This window comes from Sphaeramia orbicularis, chromosome 10 (assembly GCF_902148855.1).
Source record: "Sphaeramia orbicularis chromosome 10, fSphaOr1.1, whole genome shotgun sequence".
NCBI classification, from domain to species: Eukaryota; Metazoa; Chordata; class Actinopteri; order Kurtiformes; family Apogonidae; genus Sphaeramia; species Sphaeramia orbicularis.
Window position 1 is genome coordinate 51,991,197 of NC_043966.1, and position 24,114 is coordinate 52,015,310.

Genomic DNA, 24,114 nt, shown 5'->3' on the forward strand with positions numbered 1-24,114 from the left:
TTACACCAGAAATCTGCACAAATACTGAACACATTTATATTTGATCGCAACAGGATCTAATGCTTTATCATAAAATGTTCCTGTGTTCAAACTTAAATTCTGTTTTACAGACATTACAGTTTAAGATCCTGTTCAAATGTTCATTTTCTATTTGTTCAGAACTAACATCGTAATATTATTTTTGTGCAATCCCAGTAAAGGAACTAACATCTGCCTCTCAGACAGTAAAAAGTGCTTTTAGGATGCATCAAAATAACCATTTTTTACTAAAACAGTGATAAATAATAATAAATAAGATATAAACAATAAAGAAAACCAAAAAACAAAATGAACCTCACCATATCTGCATTTGAATAAATACCTAAAAATATCGATACAGTACTTTTTAGTATCGACACAGTATCTTGAGATGAAATATCACAATATATTGCAGAACCAATATTTTCTTACGCCCCTATTTATGAGGTGACTTTTGCTAATGGTGATGGAACTTTAGTTTAGCACATGAGTTTTATATGGTTTACCAGGCTCTTCAATGTTTACCATGAACAAAAATGTCATTTAGGTCCATCAGTTTTTCCCCACATGTCCAAAAACCAAATCATCTCCTCTACAATAACACCCATCAATACACAGTATGCAAACCAAACTAAGTAGCTTGTGTATCTATGTGGAAAATAGGTGCAACTGAAACTGTACACATATGTAGCCTGCATCCAGTATATAGCTCAGTGTTTTTCAACCTTGGGGTCGGGACCCCATGTGGGGTCGTCTGGAATTCAAATAGGGTCACCTGAAATTTCTAAGAATTGATAAAATAAAAAACTTACTAATAAAAAATATATGGGGAGTTGAGAGAGACAATCCCGGTCCATAACAGACAAACTGTGAAGCTGAAACTGCAGCACTGTGGTTCTGTTTATCTGTCAAATGTTCATTGTGGTCAGTTTCAGATGCTGCAGCTCTTTCAAAATTCATAGTTTCAGTTCTTGTTTGTTCAGTATTAATTGTCAGCCTTAATCACAGCTGGACTGACTGTACATATCCTGACCAAGGAAAATAAAATTTTCCCTTTGTGCAGTAATCTACACCTGGATTTACTGCCTCTGTCCACAATAATATACATTATATTGACTAACTGTCTTCTAAAATTAACCTTTATTTGTAACATAGTGTAGCAAACTATTACATGATCAAAACCAAATTAATTTTAGCAAAAAAAAAAAAAAAAAGTCTCCGTTTTGAATGTCTGGGGTCGCCAGAAATTTGTGATGTTAAAATGGGGTCAGGAGAGAAAAAAGGTTGGGAACTACTGATATAACTAATAATCATAAAATGTCTTTAAATGAAGTGTAAATAAGAGGGAAAGCAAGAGCTGATAAAATGTCAGAAATAAAAGCTTTTCTTCAAGTAAAGACATGATCAAACAAATGGTGCCAGGCACAACAAACCACACCCCTCGCACATATTTTCCCCTTTATAAGTAAATGAGAAGATTTTTTTTTAAAAATCATTAAAAATGTGACCTTTGACCTACCTTTCCCAAAATGTAATTACATCTATTCTGGGTCACTGGTAATCTATAAACCCAATTAGTTCTGAATTCAACCAATATTTTTGCTGCTAAAGTGCTAACTAACAAAGAAACAAACAAACCAAAAATAATAGGAGTTTAGTGATATCTCCTCAGTTGTGGTCTTGTTCAGTCTGCAGCAGAAACCTCAAGTCCTCTTTGTCCAATAGTAAGACAAGACCAAGTAAAACTATAGAGTCTAGACCAACGCTGAGTTCTACAAAACTATTACAAGGCTAATCACAAAGAAGCAGCATGACCTTGTTCTAAAATACTACTGGGATACTTCTGTTTAAGAATGGCACTGTGAGTGGAAGTCCCATAAGGGTCTGGGTTCATAAAGGTGTTTTACACACCCTGTAATTAGGGATGGGAATCTATAAGAATTTAATGATTCTGATTCCATTATCAATTTTGCTTATCGATCCGATTCCTTATCGATTCTCTTATTGATTCTCATTGGGTGAGGGAATAAAAGAGTATAAACAGGTGTGTTTGCATCAACTGTCTTTTATATTTCCATCTGAACAGAAAATATAACATATACAGTATGTACAAATAATAATAACAGATGACCGGTTTGGGGGTGGGGGGGCGTACACTGAAAGTGAAACTAAAGACTCTTTACTAATTCCTCTATTTCCGCATTTCCACAATGTGGAACCGGTTCGACTCGGCCCATCTCCTGTTGTTGTGCACCTCATTTCCTTTCCCCTACCTTCAGAAACTTGTATTTGAGGGGGTACGACGTTTGTTGCCCACACCGGAACTGGAACTGGGCCTGGATGACGGCCTGGTGTTCACTCTGCCGCTAGATTCACAAGCGCCGCTAAGTAGTGAATCAAATGAATCCCATGCTCTGGACAAATGTTTGAACAGACTGGAGGGATTCCACCCTTTAGAAGAAATGGAAGCTTTGACAGTGTTTTAGTGGACCTGCTGTGGTCTGTTTGGACCTGGTGTGGTCTGTTTGGACCTGGTGTGGTCTGTTTGGACCTGCTGTGGTCTGTTTGGACCTGGTGTGGTCTGTTTAGACCTGGTGTGGTCTGTTTGGACCTGGTGTGGTCTGTTTAGACCTGGTGTGGTCTGTTTGGACCTGGTGTGGTCTGTTTGGACCTGCTGTGGTCTGTTTAGACCTGCTGTGGTCTGTTTAGACCTGGTGTGGTCTGTTTAGACCTGGTGTGGTCTGTTTGGACCTGGTGTGGTCTGTTTGGACCTGCTGTGGTCTGTTTGGACCTGGTGTGGTCTGTTTAGACCTGGTGTGGTCTGTTTAGACCTGGTGTGGTCTGTTTGGACCTGCTGTGGTCTGTTTGGACCTGGTGTCGTGTTTTTAGACCGTTTCTGCCTCAACGCCATGTTGGCTACATTCTGACCAAAACAATGCAGCGCACGTGTGACGTCATCGCGCATGCGCAACAAAGGTGGAATCAATAAGCAGAATTATTAAGACGGCAGGCAAACGATTCCAAGGAATCGAGCTACTGGGATCCGATTCTCAAAAAGAACCGGTTCTCGATTCCCATCCCTACTTGTAATCATACATTAGTATTTAGTTTCACTTTTAGATCCATCTGTTGCAAGATTACAAAAGATATTTTAAATGAAAAAATCATCTAAAATATGCACAACCCTACCCCAAGACCACTTTTGAACAAAGACCTTTCTTTATTCTCTTAAAAAAAAATCCTAATTTTCTGATAATTATTTATCAGTAATTAGCAATTATCAGTTATCAGTCAATTATTGTGAAATCACCACCTGTGTGAAAACATAGGTTGTAGTTTGATAAACTGAACACAGAACATAAGTTCAAACAACTATACTTATTTATTCATTTATATCACCTGTGATAAATCTTAAATGTACATTCTTGTTTGTCATTATGACCAACACTTTTGATCCTGTTTGAGTGGTGCAGGTCCAAAGATCCTCTGTTATAGCTGAACAGCTTCATCTATAGCAGGGGTCTCAAACATGCGTCCCGGGGGCCAAATGTGTCCCACCAAAGGTTCCAATCCAGCCCATGGGATGAATTTGCAAAGTGCAAAAACTCCACAGTCCAGGCTGTGGAACTCATTTTAGTTCAGGTTCCACATCCAGACCAATCTGATCTACAGTCAAATAACAACAGCAGAAGAACCGACAAAAAAGAATGACTGCAGATTTTCTTCTCGGTTTGATGTGAAAAAAAATGATATTACATTATGCCTATAAGAAATGAAAACTTAAAATTTTTGTCTTTGTTTTAGTGCAAAAAATAACATTAAATTATGAAAATATTTACATTTACAAACTATCCTGTAACAATAAAATGTGAATAACCTGAACAAATATGAACAACCTGAAATGTCTAAAGAAAATTAAGCACAATTTGAACTATTTTCTGCCTGTTAGTAAGTGTTAAGTGTCTTTAGAGCCGATCCATAATGCACATGTAGAAATGATAAGTTGAGGCAGAATATTGTTAAAATTGCACTTATTTTTCTTAAGAAATTTCAGTTTTTTCAGGTTATCCACATCTTTTTTGTTTGAACAGTTTATAAAAGTATTTTCATAATTTAATGCGGGTTTTAGCACTAAAATAAAGACAAAAATTTGCAGTTGTCATTATTTATAGGTTATTATGCTTTTATTTTACTGGTCTGGCCCACTGCAGATCAAATGAATGTGGCCCCTGAAGGAAAATGAGTTTGAGGGCCCTGGCCTCGGTATTGTACTTACTACACAAGGATTTTAAAGTTGTAATTCCGCTGATGACCACTGGGGTTGGCTCTAAAAAGCATTGGCTTCCATAGATTTACATTGAGATTCTTTCTAAAAAATAGTGAGTCAGTTCTTTTTTTCCAGGACTCATTCCAGTCTCATTCATTTAATTAAGACCCTATGTTAATTAGATTCCAGGTCAAAGAGAAGTTTAAACATCTGCCATAACTGACTGAGTGACAGATCTCCATGAGAGCTCACTCACCTGCTGACTCAGGGTTTGGGTTTGTCACATAAAACACTCTTTTTCTTATAGGTTATTTATAGGTTATTATGCTATTATTTTACTGGTCCGGCCCACTGGAGAACAAATTGGGCTGAATGTGGCCCCTGAAAGAAAATGAGTTTGGGAGCCCTGATCTATCGGCACAGTAAGGAGTGCATGGATGAGTGTGGGCTGACTTTGATAGGTTGTGCTTCATACTAGTGAGAGACAACAAGACAAAAAACCCATTAGATTTTCAGCCTCAAATTCTTGCTCTGCACAGCTTTAATCCTAGAACATAATGCACATTGTAGCTGTGAACACAAAGTCATAGTTAGAAGACAAGACATGAGTGGAAAACAAATTAGTAGCAGAAGTGTGAATGTGAACAGAAGAGAGCTGCCTCGCACTCGCATTAATGATGATGTGGGAGCGATTGTGCCTTTAGAAATTCTCTCTGTGTAACCTGAGTTCATTTCAGTGAAGTCATGTCGCTGCACTATCAAACACTTCTGTATTTCACATAAAACAGGCAAGCGTGGAAAATGAAAGCAGGATTTCCTTGTTACATTTGCTACTTAGTCCACAGTGTTTACTTCTAAAAGCATTACTCGTATGGAGCCACCAAATAGCTGCGGTGAGTCTGTGTTTGCTAAAAATAAACACAGGAACAATGTGTGCATCTGAAACCCACACAAGTAATTCATTCATTGTGGCGATGATTACAGTTGTGCTTCTTTTTTTTCCCCCTCAAACCTTCTAGTTGCCCCGGGGGACATGTGGGTTCATCTCGAAAACCTCTGCCCTAGATTCATCTTTTCCATCTTTATCGTTTGATTATCAGTGGAAGATGAAAAACGTTTCAACTCACATTGCCTCTTCACTCTAACAAGACACAGCAGAGTGCTCCTGAATGTAGAGCAGCCCCAAAGCTTAGCAAAACATTAGTACAATACAATTAATTTAGTATTCCAAATGATCAGAGCATTTTGTCGGAAAAACAAGGCAATCTCTACTGAAATGTACAATATGTTTCATTTGAGTCAACCCTCTTTCTTTAAGCACAGAGACATGTTTGCTTGTCACCCCGCCATCGGATGCACGTGACGGCTGCCTCGCATGTACTGCTTCCATCTGGAGCGTCAGTTCTGCACATCCTCCAAAATTAGCACAACAGGACACAAGACATACCATGAACATGACCTGTAGGGGTAGTATGAGGATTACTGAATTATTATATTGTTATCAGAGAGCTAGAGCAAGCAGCTGGGCTAAAATGACTCAACTGTTGTGCTGAATAATCAGTAGCACCCTGGTGGAATATCAAAAATACTGCTAGTGTTTTTCATTTACCCATTTTTCCACAGATGGTTCCACAGCCAATGTCTAATCTCAGACCTTTATGTCATTGTTTTGACAGCGAAAGAACAGGCTGTGGACCAGGGACTTTTTCTTAGAAGAAGTACCTGAGCTATAGTATGTATGATGAATAGAGGCAAATATCTCTTTGTACTGTGACAAAAAGTAAAATACATTTAAAAAGAACTTGCTGGGGGAAGTGTTATGATCTGAGGTTGCTTCAGTTGGTCATGTCTGGGGTCAGAAATGTAATGTTGTTAGATAAATAGTGATTGTGAACTGCTCCAGATGATGTCCATGGTCCAGTTGTGGTTGTAATGTAGAGGTTTGGCATTGTCTTAACTGGGTTTACAGAGTTAGTAATAATGGGATTCACACTCAATACGCCAAATGTCTGTCTCTGTAATGCCATGCCTTGTTATTTTGTATTTTTTTGTATAGTATTGATGGCTTCTATAATTCCCCACTGAAGGCCCAGGTACCAAATGCACGGTCTGTCACTGGTATCATGCCTCTATAGACTGTATTTTTCTCATGCGCCTTCCAAAGTTATTATCGTTAACGAAAACTAACGAAATGACGAAAACTAGAATTGAAAAAACATTTTCGTTAACTGAAATAAATAAAAACTATAATTAAAAGAAAAAATGATAACAAACTGAAACTGTATCGTGTGCTTACAAAAATAAAACGGATAAAAATTATGGATAAAATTCCCTTCCTTTTCGTCTTTGTCAATGTCAGATTGATATGAAATCAATTTATTTCCCTCGAGCAATTTTAGCTGCTGGCGCCATATGATATTTAACGGTCCGTCACTTGTGTTCACTTGTGGTTTCCAGTCGTCTTCTGGTCCCCACTCTACCTGGAAACATGGAGACTAAAGTTGATAGAAAGCAGCAGAGTCGTGTACGGGATTTATGTGAATACCATGGTGAAGAAGGGAAAAGTTATGAAAAAACTAAAACTAATACTAGAATAAAATTAAAACTAAGCATTTACCATAAAATGAAAACTAATAAAAACTAGCAAACCTGCTCTAAAAATGAATTAAAACTAACTGAATTAGAGAAAAAAAAAAGTCAAAACTAACTAAAAGTATACTATAATGAAAAATCCATAACTATACATAGCCTTGGTGCCTTCTATAGAAATCCTCCAGCACCACAGTGTAAAAAGGCCAGAATGTGAACAGTTAGCGCCCAGATGAAGACAAATTGTTGTGCATGTGATCGCATGGATAAAAGGCATGAATATCTCCATTTGAAGAGGGGTTGATTCAGATCCCAGTTTAAAGTCTGTGCCTTGTAATATTAACGGCTTGTATTTCAGTTTATCAATGAAGTAGCAGACCCTTTGCCTCACCGTACCCTACGGTGTTGGAAAGGTTCCCCCTAGAGCCAGTGTCTGCATGGAAGTGACCCACTATCTGTTTTAGACAGAAACAGCTCATTGTAATGTAATCAATACAAAATGATTCACAATAAAAATACACATAGGAGTACATCATTATAAATAGGGCTGTGTATTGGCAAGAATCTGGCGATATGCTACAGATCGCAATACTAGGATCACAATACGATATATCACGATATATCATGATACTGGTAAAAAGGCAATTTTTTTGTTTCTTTTCTTTTTAATGATTATTTCCTTGAAGAATTGAATTACACCAGAAATCTGCACAAATACTAAACACGTTATTATTTGATCACAACAGGATCTAATGTTATATCACAAAATGTTCCTGTGTTCAAACTGAAATTCTGTTTTACAGACATTACAGTTTCAGCTCCTGTTCAAGTGTTCATACATAATAACATCATTTTAGTTCAATCCCAAAAAAGGAAATAACATTATTTAATAAAAGAGTGTAAAATAATAATAAATAAAATATAAACAAAAAAGAAAAATGAACCTCCACAATATCTGCATTTGAATAAATACCTAAAAATATCGGTACAGTACTTTTTAATATCGATACAGTATTATGAAATGAAATAACGCGATATTTCATTTATTTCAGTTATGAATACTATATTCCATTTCTGCAATAAAGTTCCCTGTAATCTTACGCTGTACCTTTAACAGCTGGAAGCACTTTTAAAAAAACATGTTAATAATAAAAAAAAAAAAAAAGACACTTAGGGAAGGAATACTAGTAAATTCAGTCCGACTTCCTTGATAGATGTAATGTTCTTTGTAGGTATATGTGGTATGTAATGTGTAATGAGGCTATAAATAAATGACTGAATGTTTGATGATCCATACACAGAAAGTATGTACACATCTACAGCAGAAGAGTCAGCCTTATATTTTGCGGTGACATGCGATCTGAACCGTGAAAACTGTCAAAGGGACTGACTCCAACGGCCCTTTCTCTACTGTATGTATGATTGAACACACTGGTGCAGCTGTGATGAGGCTCTTTTTCTGCCATTACAAATGCGTTACAAACAAAAGCCCAGTGAAGCGTTAGCATGTTTTTACCACAGATGAGACATACAGATCTAACGTGTGTACAATGTGGAAAATTACATTTGATGTCATTTTTTTTTTCCATTGCAGAGGGAGTCCGGCGCTGCGGTGCAGCCCAGTGTACGTTAATGGGGAGGGGACGAGAGCACGCACGGAGCGGTGGGGGTTTGACTCCCACTGCTCCCCAGTCTGATAAAAATGTATGTGCTACTGGAAGACACTGTGGATAAAAGCATGTCATTCATGTTCTTTTTTAAAATTTAAATGTTTTCCTGCCAACTGCACGTCTCCTTGGTCTGTCCTGAACACACTGAGACTAAGAAGATGGTTTCTGTGCTCTTATGTCCGAGCTTTTTCACAAAGAATCGTTACATATCTCATTGCATCTAATCGCATTGCATCTCGTCACGTCGCATCTCATGGTATCGCATCTCATGTCATCTAATTTCATCTCATTGCATGTCATCTCATTGCATCGCACCGCATCGTATCTCTTCTCATCGCATGTCATCTCTTCTCATCGGATCGCATGTCATGTCATTTCATCTCATTGCATATCATCTCATCACATCACATGTCATCTCATTTCATCGCATCTCATCTCATCACATCACATGTCATCTCATTTCATCTCATCGCATCTCATCTCATGTCATCTCATCGCATGTCATATCTCATCTCATCACATCGCATCGCATCGCATCTCATCACATCGCATCGCATCACATCGCATCTTTTACACAATATTTGGTTTTATTTACCTCTAAAAATTTTCATGAACAACATTTTTTTAATTTATAAAACTATGTAATTCAACTTTGAACTGAGCATTTCTATATATTTTTCAGATGGAGGCTGACACTAGACTGTGATTTTTACTTTTTCTTTGTTTTCTTACATGATTAAATATCTGTACCAGTTCAAATCCAGCAGAAGAGCAGACGTCACTGTATCCTATTACATCATATCATACATCACATGGTATATCTGATGTCTGAGCTTGTTTTTCTTCAACAGTCATTGGATGATGTCATTTTCTTTGTGCTTTTAACTGAGTAATTATGCTTTCTTTCTTTCTTTCTTTCTTTCTTTCTTTCTTTCTTTCTTTCTTTCTTTCTTTCTTTCTTTCTGTTACTAGGTCAGTATCAGGTATTTTGTTAACTTGTTTATTTGTATGATCAAATATCTCTGAAAATGTTCAAATAAAAAACCTGAATTTAAAACAAAGAAACTCCCTGCAGTTTTGGGCTCCTGCTCATGTCACCTTTACAAAAAGCCTACATTTAACATTTATCTTTAATAGCACTTGTGTCTATTTTATTTGATTTAATTGACACATGTTGGGTATACATCAGTGTAAAGAAAACTTTAATACATTACCTCATCTTTCTACATTATAGAGCCGGTTGTTTTGCACTTATGTCTAATAATTTCATAAAGAATTATTTGGTAGTGACATTTTTCATTTACAAAACAATGCAGTTTTTTTTACTTTCAGAAATTTTCACGAATGAACTGGACTTTGAGCGAGTGAAAACTGAAAACAGTCTATCTGAGGATTGGTACGGCTGATGTTTTGGCAAGATGCAATGATTTATATTCGTAGTGTTTTAATGAGAGAATATGTAACATTAGAGGAAATTTCAGGAATATACTTTGACATTTATTTATTTCTAAACTGACAAAAAAGAGGCTTTTTAAGAAGGATTCGCCTGACCTTCATGTGAGATTATGATAGTAAAAATCACTAGCAGCGCTGTCACTGGAGGTCCAGTTGTGCATGCTGAGCGCTGCCAAGCTAAAGGAGGTCTCTATATCCCATATGGCAGCTCCGGTCTCGGCTGATGGCCCCAGGAATTTGAATTTCAAATGGCACCAAATCCTGAGGGAGGAGCTCAGCTTTGGGGTGAGGGGCCAGCTGGAAATGAGATGGCAAACACTGAGGCTGATGGGAGAAGTGAGGGTTGAGGGAGGGGACGAAGCACAGCGCCAGGCTACTCAACATGGACCTCAGGAGGCGCTCTGCTTTTTCTGCCTTCAAGGTGGAAAATACTCAGGTCATTACATTTATGGGCCCTCTTCGACTCGCAGTAAAACCCCTTTTTAAATGTATCAAAAAGAAAAATCCTATTAATATATTTAATGTGGTTGGAACAGACACTACTAAGGGTATAAGAAAATATCGGTTCTGCAATACATCGCAATATTTCATTTCACAATACTGTATCGATATTTTTAGGTACTTTTTCAAATGCAGATATTGTGGAGGTCAAGGTTATTATTGTTAACGAAAACTAACGAAATGACGAAAACTAGAATTGTAAAAACATTTCCGTTAAATGAAATAAATAAAAACTGTAATTAAAAGAAAAAAACGATAACTAACTGAAACTGTATTGTGTGCTAATAAAACTAACTAAAATGGATAAAAATTATGGATAAAATTCCCTTTCTTTTTGTCTTTGTCAATGTCAGATTGATACAAAATCAATTTATTTTGCTCTAGCAATTTTATCTAGCGGCACCGTATGACACTTTTTGGTCCGTCACTTGTGGTTTCCATTCGTCTTCTGGTCCCCACTCTACCTGGAAACATGGAGACTAAAGTTGGGAGAAAGCAGCAGAGTCCTGTCTGGGATTTATTTGAATACGACAGAGAAGAGAAAAGAGACGACAAAGCTAAAATTAATTGTAAAACTAAACTAAAACTAAGCATTTAGAAAAAAAAAAAAAAAAAGAAAACTAATAAAAACTACCAAACTGCTCTAAAAATGAATTAAAACTAACTGAATTAGAGAAAAAAACATGTCAAAACTAAATAAAATTAAACTAGAATGAAAAATCCAAAACTATTAGAACCTTAGTCATTACATTTATGGGCCCTCTTCGATCCACAGTAAAAACCCCTTTTTAAATGTATTAAAAAGAAAAATCCTATTAATATATTTAATGTGGTTGGAGCAGACACTACCAGGGGTGTAAGAAAATATTGGTTCTGCAATATATCGTGATATTTCATTTCACAATACTGTATCGACATTAAAAATTGCTGTATCGATATTTTTAGGTATTTATTCAAATGCAGACATTGTGGAGGTTCATTTTGTTTTTTTATTTATATTTTATTTATTATTATTTAACACTCTTTTATTAAATAATGTTATTTCCTTTGTTGGGATTGTACAGAAATAATGTTCTGATGTTAGTTCTGAACTAATAGAATCTGAACATTTGAACAGGATCTTAAACTGTCATGTCTGTAAAATATAATTTCAGTTTGAACACAGGAACATTTTGTGATATAACATTAGATCCTGTTGTGATCAAATAAAAATGTGCTTAGTATTTGTGCAGATTTCTGGTGTAATTCAATTCTTCAAGGAAATAATCATTAAAAAGAAAAGAAACAAACTAAAATTTGCCTTTTTAACAGTATCATGATATATCGTGATATAACGTATCGTGATCCTAGTGTTGTGATTTGTATTGTATTGCTAGATTCTTGCTGATACACAGCCCTAGACACTATAGTGCTGTAACTTCAGTGACCGGAATGCACAAATGAAGCATGAAGCTGTACTGCCATTTGGGGCTGGAGAAGGAGGTTCAAGGACGGCCAGTGCACTTGACAGTTTGGTACTTTTTTTTTTTCTTCAGAGACACTTTTAAAACGTCCAGGCTGCACAGCCGGTGGAGTGGCCTCGGGATATACCACAAAATTTAACATCCATTTAAAGTAGAGTGGTGGCTTATTGCTATATAGTGGCAATAATGACAGAGAGGGAATTCAACGAAACACACTAAATCACCAGGACACACACCAGTATGGGTCTGATTATTTTTCATAGTAACAGATATGATTAAATATAACAGACTAACATTAGAGATTTTATTATTGGTGTTTTAAAGCTATAATAGAGGGTCTGCACATGACGTCACCACTGGTGGAAGTCACTACGGTTCTGCCCACTGAGTGGCAGAAAGAGGGAGATGAGTGACAGCGTTGGCTTCAATCCTGTCTAAACTGAAGAACAATACCGAATAAAAAAATATGGAGAAGAGCTGTTGTGAGATTGATTGTATTTTCAGGTTCTTAAAGCAGTGGGAGCTATCGTTTTACAGACACTGAAAGACAAAGAAAAGAGAAGGAGATGGATCCACAAATCCAGGAAACCAAACCTAGATCTGTGGATCCTGTTTGGTGTCAGCTAACATTCATTTATGCTGAATTTTTGGGTCCAATCAGACCTTAAATTAAGTATTGTTTGGGCTAGTGTTACTTCTTAGTGCAGCTCTTGTTTTCATGATCAGATCTTTCCTGATTTTTGTCTTCATTTTGTGATTCTGAACCTTGTGCTCCTACATGATTAGTAAACTAACTGAAACTGAGGCTAACCTAGTTTTACAAATACGGGGGAACTGGAGAATAAAGCTACGACGGAGAATTAGGACCACAGAAGAAAAGAAAAACACTTTAAAAAAACTTTAACAAAAATGTCATTCGTTTATGAGATTAAAGTCGTCATATTGTGACAATAAAGCCATAATATTACAAGAATAATGTCATAATTTAAAAACAGGTGATGTAAATCTGCTAATTTCCCAGAATGCAGTGGTGCCCTGCTGGTCCACAGCAGTAGTATCTGTGTTGGATAAAGGACTGGATCTGAACTAGACTCAGTAAATCTGCTCAGTCCCAGTAGATCATGCATATATTCACTGGGGTCAGTCCACGGTCTACTGGAAATGACCTTTGGATCAGCTGGTTCTGGGCCCTAGTTTTGGAGCCTTTGGATCAGCTGGTTCTGGGCCCTAGTTTTGGAGCCTTTGGATCAGCTGGTTCTGGGCCCTAGTTTTGGAGCCTTTGGATCAGCTGGTTCTGGGCCCTAGTTTTGGACCCTTTGGATCAGCTGGTTCTGGGCCCTAGTTTTGGAGCCTTTGGATCAGCTGGTTCTGGGCCCTAGTTTTGGAGCCTTTGGATCAGCTGGTTCTGGGCCCTAGTTTTGGACCCTTTGGATCAGCTGGTTCTGGGCCCTAGTTTTGGAGCCTTTGGATCAGCTGGTTCTGGGTCCTAGTTTTGGACCCTGGTTGTCAGTCCTGATGAAACCATGTATATTAGTTTCAGGTCCAAATAGCGCTGATCCCCTCCACCCTGGATCAGGTCTGGATCCTCCATGTGTGTCCACATGTCAGTGTTCATGGACCACTTGTTCTTTGGTAGCTCGTACAGATCCATGTCCAGTCCAACTGTCCTTCATTTAATTTCCTATTTCACATGTTCCTTTTCTCTGGCTGTGTTTACTGCTATACTCCGTCATGTTGAGCAGGTTGGTTTAAGACACTCAGTCTGACTTAGAGGGGCGTGGCCTGGGGGGGAAGTGACGTATGTGCAGACCCTCTATACAGTTCCCACATTGTCTGCATTAAAACATCTATGAAAGACTAGACCCTGAGCACTTACTTTACCGCAAATTTAAATAAAAGAGTCAAATATTTTGTATTCATTGTAACACCTGTTTTTTTTGTGTTACCTGTCAATTGCATTGTTTCCCCTTTATTAATAATTCTACATTATTACCTGTGGCTATTCTACATTATCTTGTCTGGTTTTTATCTGAGTAACGTCAGGTGTATTTTCCTGGCATTTGTTAGTTATTTCTCATATCTATAAACACTACTTGTAAATAACCCTAAGTATAACTGCTAAATTCACTTCTATAATTGTGTCTTGGCGTATTGTTTTTAATTTGGCTACGTAATGGGTAACTTCCGGTTTGGACGTAGCAGACTTTTATTTTGAAGAGTAACTTTCTATCTTAACATAAGAAGGAGAAAAAAACGGTTAAAAAAAAACGGCAAAGAAGGTTCGACACAGAGTCAATTCATTGTTTTGTATTGTAAGAGGCACAAGCTACGTTTGTGTTAAATGTAGAGATGTTACTGAATATTTTGTGTCTCTCACTGATTTATTAATTTGTCATTTACGCTAGCGAGCTAAGCTAACGTTTATTGTTAGGTTTCAGTCAAGCTAATCCTCATAGTTATTTTGCTAATGTGAAATGTAAGTGCTTTGTAATTACACATTTTTTATTTGTGTGTTCTTTAGCTCTTATGGTTGACTTAAGGATTTAGTGCCATTAAATCTGAAAATCACCAGTAAAATGTCATCCTTCATTTAGGAGGGTATGCTACACACTACTGTGCAAACGGTTTAGGCGGCCTTTAGATTAGTTGTTTTTGCAGCATTGAAATGAACACACATATTTATTTCTCAGTCTTTTTTCTTCTAATGCAACAAGAAAATACAGGAAATGTGTGCACAGCCTTAGAAGACACACAAACAGAACTAAATGGGTTCTAAAGGTTAAAGTCAGTATTTAGTAGGGCTGTAACGGTACACAAAATTTTCGGTTCGGTACGTTTTCGGTTTTGAAAGCCACGGCTTGTTTTTTTTCGGTTCGGTACGGGAAGAAAGAAAACCCCTCAAAATGGTTTTAATACATTTCTGAATTTTTGAAAAATTTTCCCCCAATTTTTTGAAAAATTGGAATATAGAAAAACAGGAACATAATTCTGCTGCTATAAATCAAATAGAAAATAAAATAAATTATTAATATTACAAAATGTATGTTAAACATTAGTATTGCACTTTTCCCTGACAGGTAGTTTTGAACAAACAAGAAAAATCTAATCACAGTATGGTATTCTGTTGAAACAAACTGAAGAGCAACTTCGACAACAAAAAATTAACCAAATTATTTATTTTAGGACAGAGAACAAACTGTTTAGGCCACTTTGTGCACGTGCGCATGCGCATGCAGGGTGCGATTTGTCAGCGGGATTTTTTTTTCCGTCAGAGCCAGGGGGGTGGGGGGTCCATAACTAACGGAACTAACGCTGGCGTGAAACGAAATTGGAACTTTATAGAGTTTCAACGTCCAACTACGGGTTCTATTCCTCTGTTATACAGTGTGCGTGAGAGAGAGAGAGAGAGAGAGAGAGAGAGAGAGAGCTAGTGTCAGTGTTTTAGAACTACCGTAGTTCCTAGGGGCCAAACAACGTCCGTCTTATTAACGTCTCTTTCCTGGTTGTTGTCTTTCACCTGAACCTGAACTGATCCAAACTGGACTGGACTGATGGTGGAGGGTCTTCAGTCTCTTCCTTCCAGGTTCACATCACATTTGTTTTTTTGTTTTTTGGGTTTTTTTAACCTTATATCAGCTGCTATTTCATATTTTGGGTCAATGTGCACTCCTTCAATATGTCCGTGTGAAACTTGCGCGGATTTAAAGTTCCGCATCGAACGATGTCTTTTGTTCCTTTTTCTTTTTCTCAACATACTGTGCCGTTTCAGTACAGCTGTGTACTGAACCGAACAGGTGTGTACCGAAACGGTTCGGTTCGGTACATGTACCGTTACAGGCCTAGTATTTAGTGTGACCTCTGACCCCATGACAAGAAGCAGCAAAAACTGTTGGAAACATCTGGCATGTGTTGAATGAAACTGGAATCAAAAATCTGAATGTGAACAAAAGGATTACAGACATGTTAAGTGTAAAAGGAAGGTCACACTAAATAGGACCACTTTGGTTTGGAGACGTTTTACTGCAGTAAAGTATGAACAGCAGTAAAAACAAGTGTTTCAGTGAAAAACAAACCAGCTTCTCTGAACCAAACAACAATTTTTCAAAGAAAAAAAAGAAATAGATCATTTTCATCTCTGTGTGGACAAGGCCTAAGTCAGTTCTGACAAATTTTCATGAGCAGCAACTCCTACACTACTTCACGACATCATCTACAATATACATCTGCTTTTATCTTGTGCACTGGAACTCAATGAACAACAGTCAGTAATAGTTTCAGTTGGAACTTTGACCAGGTTTGCTTAGACTATTCCTTTAAACATTTTAGCCCGAATACACACAAACAAAATACAAATAAAATAACAATACATTTCATGTTATTTGACATCACTTGAGTAAATCATATCCCTACAGTCAAACCATTATATCAATACAGCACAACTTGAAGCGGCATATAAATCATAAATGTAGTGTCATTACATGTAATTACAACTTTTCTTGTGAATATCTGACAGACTCAGCCAGCATTTTGCAGAAAAATCTCAAGGGAGAACATAGCCCTCTGTCGGGTTAAATGTGGCAATTTTGGCTGCTGTCACTTTCCAGGAAGTGGAGTGTTATATAACCTAAATGTTTTGTGCACAGAGTGTGTTTGTCAGTTTATTCTTGAGGGGATTGCCGCCAAAGGTTATCAGTACTACAAGAGTGGATGTTAAATGAAGTGTTCTCACTCTAAATGAGCCGTCAACTGTTTAGAAAAAAAAGGAAACTCACTATTTGATCATAAATGGAAGCACAATGCAAAAATTGAGAAGTAATATATAATCTAAATTGCTCAGATATTAAACAGATATCCATGTAAAGCAGGGCTCTTAAACTCATTTTCTTTCAGGGGCCACATTCAACCTGATTTGATCTCCAGTGGGTCGGACCAGTAAAATGATAGCATAAGAACCTATAAATAATGACAACTCCAAATTTTTGTCTTTGTTTTAAAGTAAAAAAAAAAACATTAAATTATGAAAATACTTACATTTAGGGATGTAACAATATGAAAATTTCATATTGTGGTTATTGTGACCAAAATGATCACCGTTATCATTATTATCACGGTATTATTGAAATTGTGCTCAAAATGTTCAAAAAGTGCTTATACACACACTGAAATAATTTAACCAAGTTGTATTTAAAAAATAAATAAATAAAATAATTGGCACAATGTACCTTCTGTGGCAGAAACATTCAAATATTAACCCTTAGTGGTCTGAGCCTATTTTGGCCGTTTTTCAGTACTTTTGATTTTGCCTTTATATACTATAGAAACAAATGTTTACTATACCCATGTTTGGGATCTGTTTTTTCAGCACAACTTCATTTATATCATCTGTCTATTATTTTTTCACTTTAACCGACTACATCAACATAAAAGGACAAAAACACACAAAAAAATATAAAATCCAATTTGAAAAATGTATCTAATTTATTGCATAAATAACACACAGATGCTTAATGAACCATTTCAAAGACTTTAAAAGTGAATATTGGTTCCAAATATTAGGTATATAAAATCTAAAGTGTAATAAATTAAAACTATACTCAAATATTTGACATAAAAGCATATCTTTACATAGGGGTTTTTCCCCTTAAACGTGCAGTAATCGTTTAAAAGAATTTAAACGGGAATACTAACCGTCTACAATTTTACTGTTGTTTATCATTATACCGAAAATCGTCACATCCCTGCTTACATTTATAAACTATCCAAACAAAAAAGATATTAACAACCTGAAAAAAATGAAATTTCTTATGAAATATAAGTGCAACATTAAAAATATTCTGCCTCAACTTATCATTTCTCCATGTGCATTATGGACTGAATCTACAAAGACACTAAACACTGAGGAACAGGCAGAAAAGAGTTAAAATTGTGCTTAATCTTCTTTAGACATTTCAGGTTGTTCATATTTGTTCAGGTTATTCACATTTTATTGTTACAGAATAGTTTGTAAATGTAAATATTTTCATAATTTAATGTTAGTTTTTGTTCTAAAACAAAGACAAAAATTTGAAGTTGTCATTATTTACAGACATTATGTAATTTTTTTTTTTTCATATCAAACCCAGGAGAAAATATGGAGTCATTATTTTTTGTAGGATATTTTACTGGAGATCATATTGGTCTGTATGTGGAACCTGAACTAAAATGAATCTGTGGAATTTTTGCACTTTGCAAATTCATCCCACGGGCCGCATGTTTGAGACCCCTGATGTAAAGACAACATGTTGTCTTTGAAGTAGCTTGAATTTCTTCCTTACCTCCAAGACCAGGCCGTAGACGGTTGTCATATCCATCCAAAAGTCTGTCCAGGATCAACGTGAACTGGGTGATGTTGATGTTGGCATCGGAAGCATCAGCACTCACTGACCTGGGAGATTCAAACACAACCACAATATGACTCACTACTAGGGTTTTACTACATATTAATTGAATTTAGACTCACAATTCTGTTTCCTTCACAAGCCTGATTTATGGAAAAAGGGGTTGTTATTTTTCTGGCATAGATTCTATATATGCCCAAACGTACAAACATTGTTTTTCAGCCACATGGATGACCCAGTTCAAGCCCCAGCGTTTGTGAGCCATCTGATCTTGGAGCCAAAACACAACTGAGTATGCAAATGTAATCAAAGCTGCAGATTCATGGTAAATACATTCAGATGAGGCCCTACATTAAAGCCCAACATAATCACTGCTGTTGACAGCTTTGTTGCAACAGCCTCAGGTTAAAAGCGTATTTTACTTTAAGAAAGGGATGCTAATGAATATAGCCTAGCCTACCATTAATTATTTCCCGTATCTGGTTATTTTCTATTTGGACCACATTCCTCTAATTACCTTAAGGCACCAATATGTGTGGATTTTATAAACTACACAGGAATTACCGTATTTAGTATTTTCATAGTTGTAGGGTGAAAAAAACACATCCAAACCATTGACATTTTTAGCCAATTTTTTTTTTTTTTACCATCTTAATGTTAAATTTCATATCCATAACCGAGTAACCAACTACTTTTCATTGTTTTACTTGGAGACAAAAATCAAATCAGCAAATGCCAACTTTGCCAATTTTGTTTAAATTTACTTCAAACTTCGCACACGTATAGAAGCAATTGATATGACATCAGCACATGCATAGACATGATGACATCAGCAGGATCCATAGCAAAATAAGCTACAATACCTGTGAGGGGCGGGGTTTGTTGTGCCTGGAACCATTTGTTTATTAATTAATTTGCTGGTTTATTGTTACGATTAGCCCGCTAACAGTGGATAGGAACAATAATGTTATTCATTCATTCATTCATTTTCCAAACTGCTTAATCCTTGTGAGGGTTGTCGGGGTGCCGGAGTCTATCCCAGATACCACTGGGTGAAGATGGGGTACACCCTGGACATGTCACCAGTTCATTACAAATGAACATATCCAGAAAACCATTCAATCTCACATTCACATCTACAGATGTTTTAGGTCACAGGTGTCAAACATGCGACCCGGGGACCAAAGCCGCCCCACCAAAGGGTCCAGTCTGGCCACGGAATGAATTTGTGAAATGGAAATCAATGGTGTCAAAATCATTAAAATTCAGGTTCCACATACAGACACATACAGTCCAATTAGATTTCAAGTGGGTCAGAACCAGTAAAATATTATCATTATAACCTATAAATTACAACAACCCCAAATTCTCTCTTTGTTTTTGTTTTTTTTGGTGTAAAAAAGTAAAATACATGAAAATGTTTACATTACTAAACTATACTTTCATAGAAAATGTGAATAACCTTAAACAAATATGAACAAATGGAAATGTGTTAAGAAAAGTAAATTTAATTTTACCAATTTTCTGCCTGTTACTAAATGTTGTGTGCGATTGTAACGCTCATGTGTAAATGATAAACTGATAAACCAAGGCAGAATATTGTTAAAATTGCACTTGTTTTTCTTAAGACAATTCAAATTGTTCATGTTATTCAGATTTTTAAGGAAACTTTGTAGATGTAAACATTATCATAATATAATTTAACTTTTTTCACTGTTATTATTTTATTGGTCCGACCCACTGAAGATCATATTGGGCTGAATGTGGAACTGAACTAAAATGAGTGTGACAGCCCTGTTTTAGATTGATCAGTTAACACATTAAGAGTTAGGGTTAGCATCAAAGCCACCGTCTACAGTATACCCTTCTTCCACAAACATTTTGTCAACTGATGGCTGAAAACAAACACATGAAATTCTCATTATTTATGACAGCTGCATTGGAATATGTGCCATCAGTTACTGTTGACAGCTTTGGAGTTACAGCCTCAAGTGAAAGGCAGATCTTACTTCAACACAAGGAATGTTCACAATAATACGACAATACCACAACTGATTATTTTCTACATCTGAGTATTTCCTTGTTTGATCACATTCCTCTGAATACTCCTTATTTAGTTAGTACTCCCATGTACTTGGTTTAGTGTTGTCTGATGGCGTGGGGGAAATTTTCCCAACTTTATCACATTTTAACCTCCTAAGACCCAGCTACGAGTTTTCTGTCCACGTTTGGACAAAAGTTTCACAGCTCTCTCTCTCTCTCTCTCTCTCTCTCTCTCTCTCTCTCTCTCTCTCTCTCTCTCTCTCTCTCTCTCTCTATATATATATATATATATATATATATATATATATATATATATATACATATATATACATACATATATATTCATTCATTCATTTTCTGAACCCACTTCATCCTCACCAGGATCATGGGGGTCGCTTGGAGCCTATCCCATCTACATAGGGGCGAAGGCGGGGTACACCCTGGACAAGTCGCCAGTTCATTGCAGGACATATATATATATATTTTTTATTTATTTATTTATTTTTTTTTTTTCCGAGTAATGCTGAATCAAACTTTGTGTAACTCCTGCAGTTCAACGCCTGTATGCATCAATCATTCTGTTGTTTGCTAAATAATTTCACATGTAAACGTGCTGTTAGAAACATGTTTATGACGTCATTTTGGATGTGTTTATTACAATGTGTTATTAACATGTTTAAGCCAATTCGTTTATGCTAGCAGTCGCAGATGGGTTGCTAATTCTTTATGCAGGCTCATGCTAAGTTTATGTAAATTCATTGGTTGTGTTTAGGTATAATATGCCAGCCTATATATATTTTATCCTATTCATTCTTAAAACAACTGAACATAAAATACTCACAGGCCATACAAACAGAGTGAAAGAAACGTTTCTGTTAGTTCTTTCTTATGTCTGAACTGACTACGGTAACACTGAAAGGACAAAACATACGTTAGTGGAACTTATTCCGACCACTAGAGGGCCCCCTTTGCTTGCTTTGAACAACTGAACATCACATATTATTGGGCTTATTAGTATTAGTACTGATTAGTGGAACTAAGACTCCTGTCAATCATTCACAAGCGGAAATAAACGTGTGGACATAAACATGTGTAAAAGTAGCGGTCTGTTCCATGGACATTTTCATTTTAAATGTCTTCAGATGGTGGGGGGGGGGAGGACACAGGTGTTTGGAAGCACTGACATGTGGAATTATTTTTATCACCGGAGTACTTCCAGTCTGAAATATCACTGAAAAGCAAAACATGCTGTTGATGCCGGCAACCCCCCCCCCCCCCCCCCCCCCCAAAATCCATGCAATTAATTGCGATTTAAAAATTTAATCACTGCCCAGCACTAATATATATATATATATATGAACTGTCCACCCCAAAGGACGTTCTATTAAAATTTTTAAAAATGCATCTGAAAAAAACTGTTGCGTCATGATGTTTTCAAAACAGGCCATTATTTAATTAAAACAAAAAGCCAAAACAGCCTAAACTTGAACTTTCCTGGGTCTTAGAAGGTTAAATCACACTTTTAAACACCTTCAATATTTCCTTTCCTTAAAAATATAAAGAGAATACTTAGTCAACAAACAATAAATGACATTTATTTTCAGATTCATCACCTATTAATTTCACAAGCTAATTTGTATAGTTTCACGTTAGCATCAGCCTGACAGTGCTACCTGACTGGTTCAATCCAGAGGGCAGCAAGGTAACGAGACAAAACGACTTGGTATGCGCTGCTACATTCTCTAAAGTATAAAAACAATGTTATATACATTTTACAGAATACCAGAGATAAAAAAAATCTCACATATATTTTAAATTCACCGTGCAGCCTGCTATAAGAATCAGAATGCTAATGCATACTTCCAAACTGCAGATATGGAGATGTGAATTCATGATATTGATAAAGTAAGAAAAAAAAGCAAAAACAGAGACATGGTGCAAGAACTTTTGAGGGAAAGCAATGGAAGGAAAACTAAGAATACCAATGAAGAGCACATATCTTAACTGTATCCAAATTTAGCTAACGGGGTTAAAATAACTGTGGATACGTCACTGTGGAGAAGGTATCTTCTGCAGTTCCTATATTTTCTGCTTGTTATCTATTATTATTAGTTCAATTTATTGCTAACATTGGCTAGGAAAGAAAATTTACCATCAAAAAACAAAGTCTTGAAGAAATAAGGCTAAGCCCTCTAAATATATGCAGTACAAGGTGTAGGACAACTGACCTGATGTGGAAACTATTGACAAGATATTTAATTTAAACGGTTATAAATAATAAAGAATATGTAATCTTTTGAGCAGAATGTTCAATTGAAGTTGTGCATTTTGTATTATAATGGTTACACTCTGCACCATTTCCACCTAGCATCCTCAGTATTCTGACATTTGAGGTCTTCTTGAAATGCTGCAGACCCTGTTTTTGTAAAGTCCCCAGGAGTTATAATGGGACAGAAACGGAGAAGTCTAGAAACGATGCCATCCACGTTCCCTGTGTGTTACTACACCACTGTTTTTCAACCTTGGGGTCGGGACCCCATGTGGGGTCACCTGGAATTCAAATGGGTTCGCCTGAAATTTCTAGTAATGGATAAAAATTAAAAAAAAAAAAAAAAAACAAACAAACAAAAAAAAAAAACTTACTAATAAAAATATATGGTGAGTTGACAGAAACAATCCCAGTCTATAACAGACCAACTGTGAGTGTGAAACTGCAGCACTGTGGTTCTGTTTATCTGTCAAATGTTCATTGTGGTCAGTTTCAGATGCTGCAGCTCTTTCATAATTCATAGTTTCAGTTCTTGTTTGTTCAGTATTAATTGTCCTCCTTGTAAATGACAGCTGGACTGACTGGACAGATCCTGACCAAGGAAAATCACATTCTCCCTTTGTGCAGTAATCTACACCTGGATTTACTGCCTCCGACCATGACAGTAGAATAGAATAGAATAGAATAGAATAGAATAGAATAGAATAGAATAGAATAGAATAGAATAGAATGTCTTTATTGTCATTGTACAGGTACAACGAAATTTTAAAAAGTGCAATCGTCCTAGATGCCATAAAAAAGTCTAAATAATGCATATAAAAGAGTATAAAAAACTAAAATATAACAGAAAAACCCTGATGGCAAAAATATTTTAAAAAAAACAAACAAATAAAAAAAGCTGCATAAAAAAAAGAGTGTTACTAAAAGTATAAAAGACACATAATATACATTATATAGACTAAATGTCCTCTAAAATTAATGTTTATTTGCAACACTATAGCAAACTGCAGTGGCCCAGAGGTGCAACAGCCCAAAAAATTATCCACTATAAGAAAAAAAGAGAGCAGTCCAAAAAATTATCCACTATAAGAACAAAAGATAGCAGTCCAAAAAAGTATCCACTATATGAAAAAAGAACAGGCCAAAAAATTATCCACTATAAGAAAAAAAGAGAACAGCCTAAAACATTATCCACTATTAGAAAAAAAGAGAACAGCCTAAAACATTATCCACTATTAGAAAAAAAGAGAACAGCCTAAAACATTATCCACTATAAGAAAAAAAAAACAAAACATCATCCACCTTTTCAATTAACGTGGCGCTGTTTACCCAAAAGGTCTCTTGCTTTAAAATTAAGGCCATCAGAGAAATAAAAGCATAGGCTGAAAATTTTTAAGACCTTCAGCTAATGTGGCTAATGCTAAGGACCTCCACCGGAAGTGGAGGTCAGTGCGCTAAAAAT

General features: G+C 36.2%; 1 protein-coding gene and 1 long non-coding RNA gene across 2 annotated transcripts in view; both read right to left on the reverse strand.

The window, feature by feature from the left end:
- gabra2b (gamma-aminobutyric acid type A receptor subunit alpha2b) overlaps nt 1-24,114 on the reverse strand; it is a 79,787-nt gene that overhangs the window by 48,447 nt on the left and 7,226 nt on the right. The window contains exon 3 of the mRNA XM_030145652.1: nt 18,278-18,387. Coding sequence (XP_030001512.1) covers nt 18,278-18,387 — 110 coding nt within the window. The remainder of the gene's footprint in view (nt 1-18,277; nt 18,388-24,114) is intronic.
- On the reverse strand, nt 6,981-14,736 carry LOC115427194 (uncharacterized). Its single transcript, XR_003936449.1, has 3 exons — nt 14,573-14,736; nt 14,068-14,078; nt 6,981-6,992 (listed from the first exon to the last, which is right to left on the reverse strand). It is a non-coding gene; the product is annotated as an uncharacterized LOC115427194 (long non-coding RNA).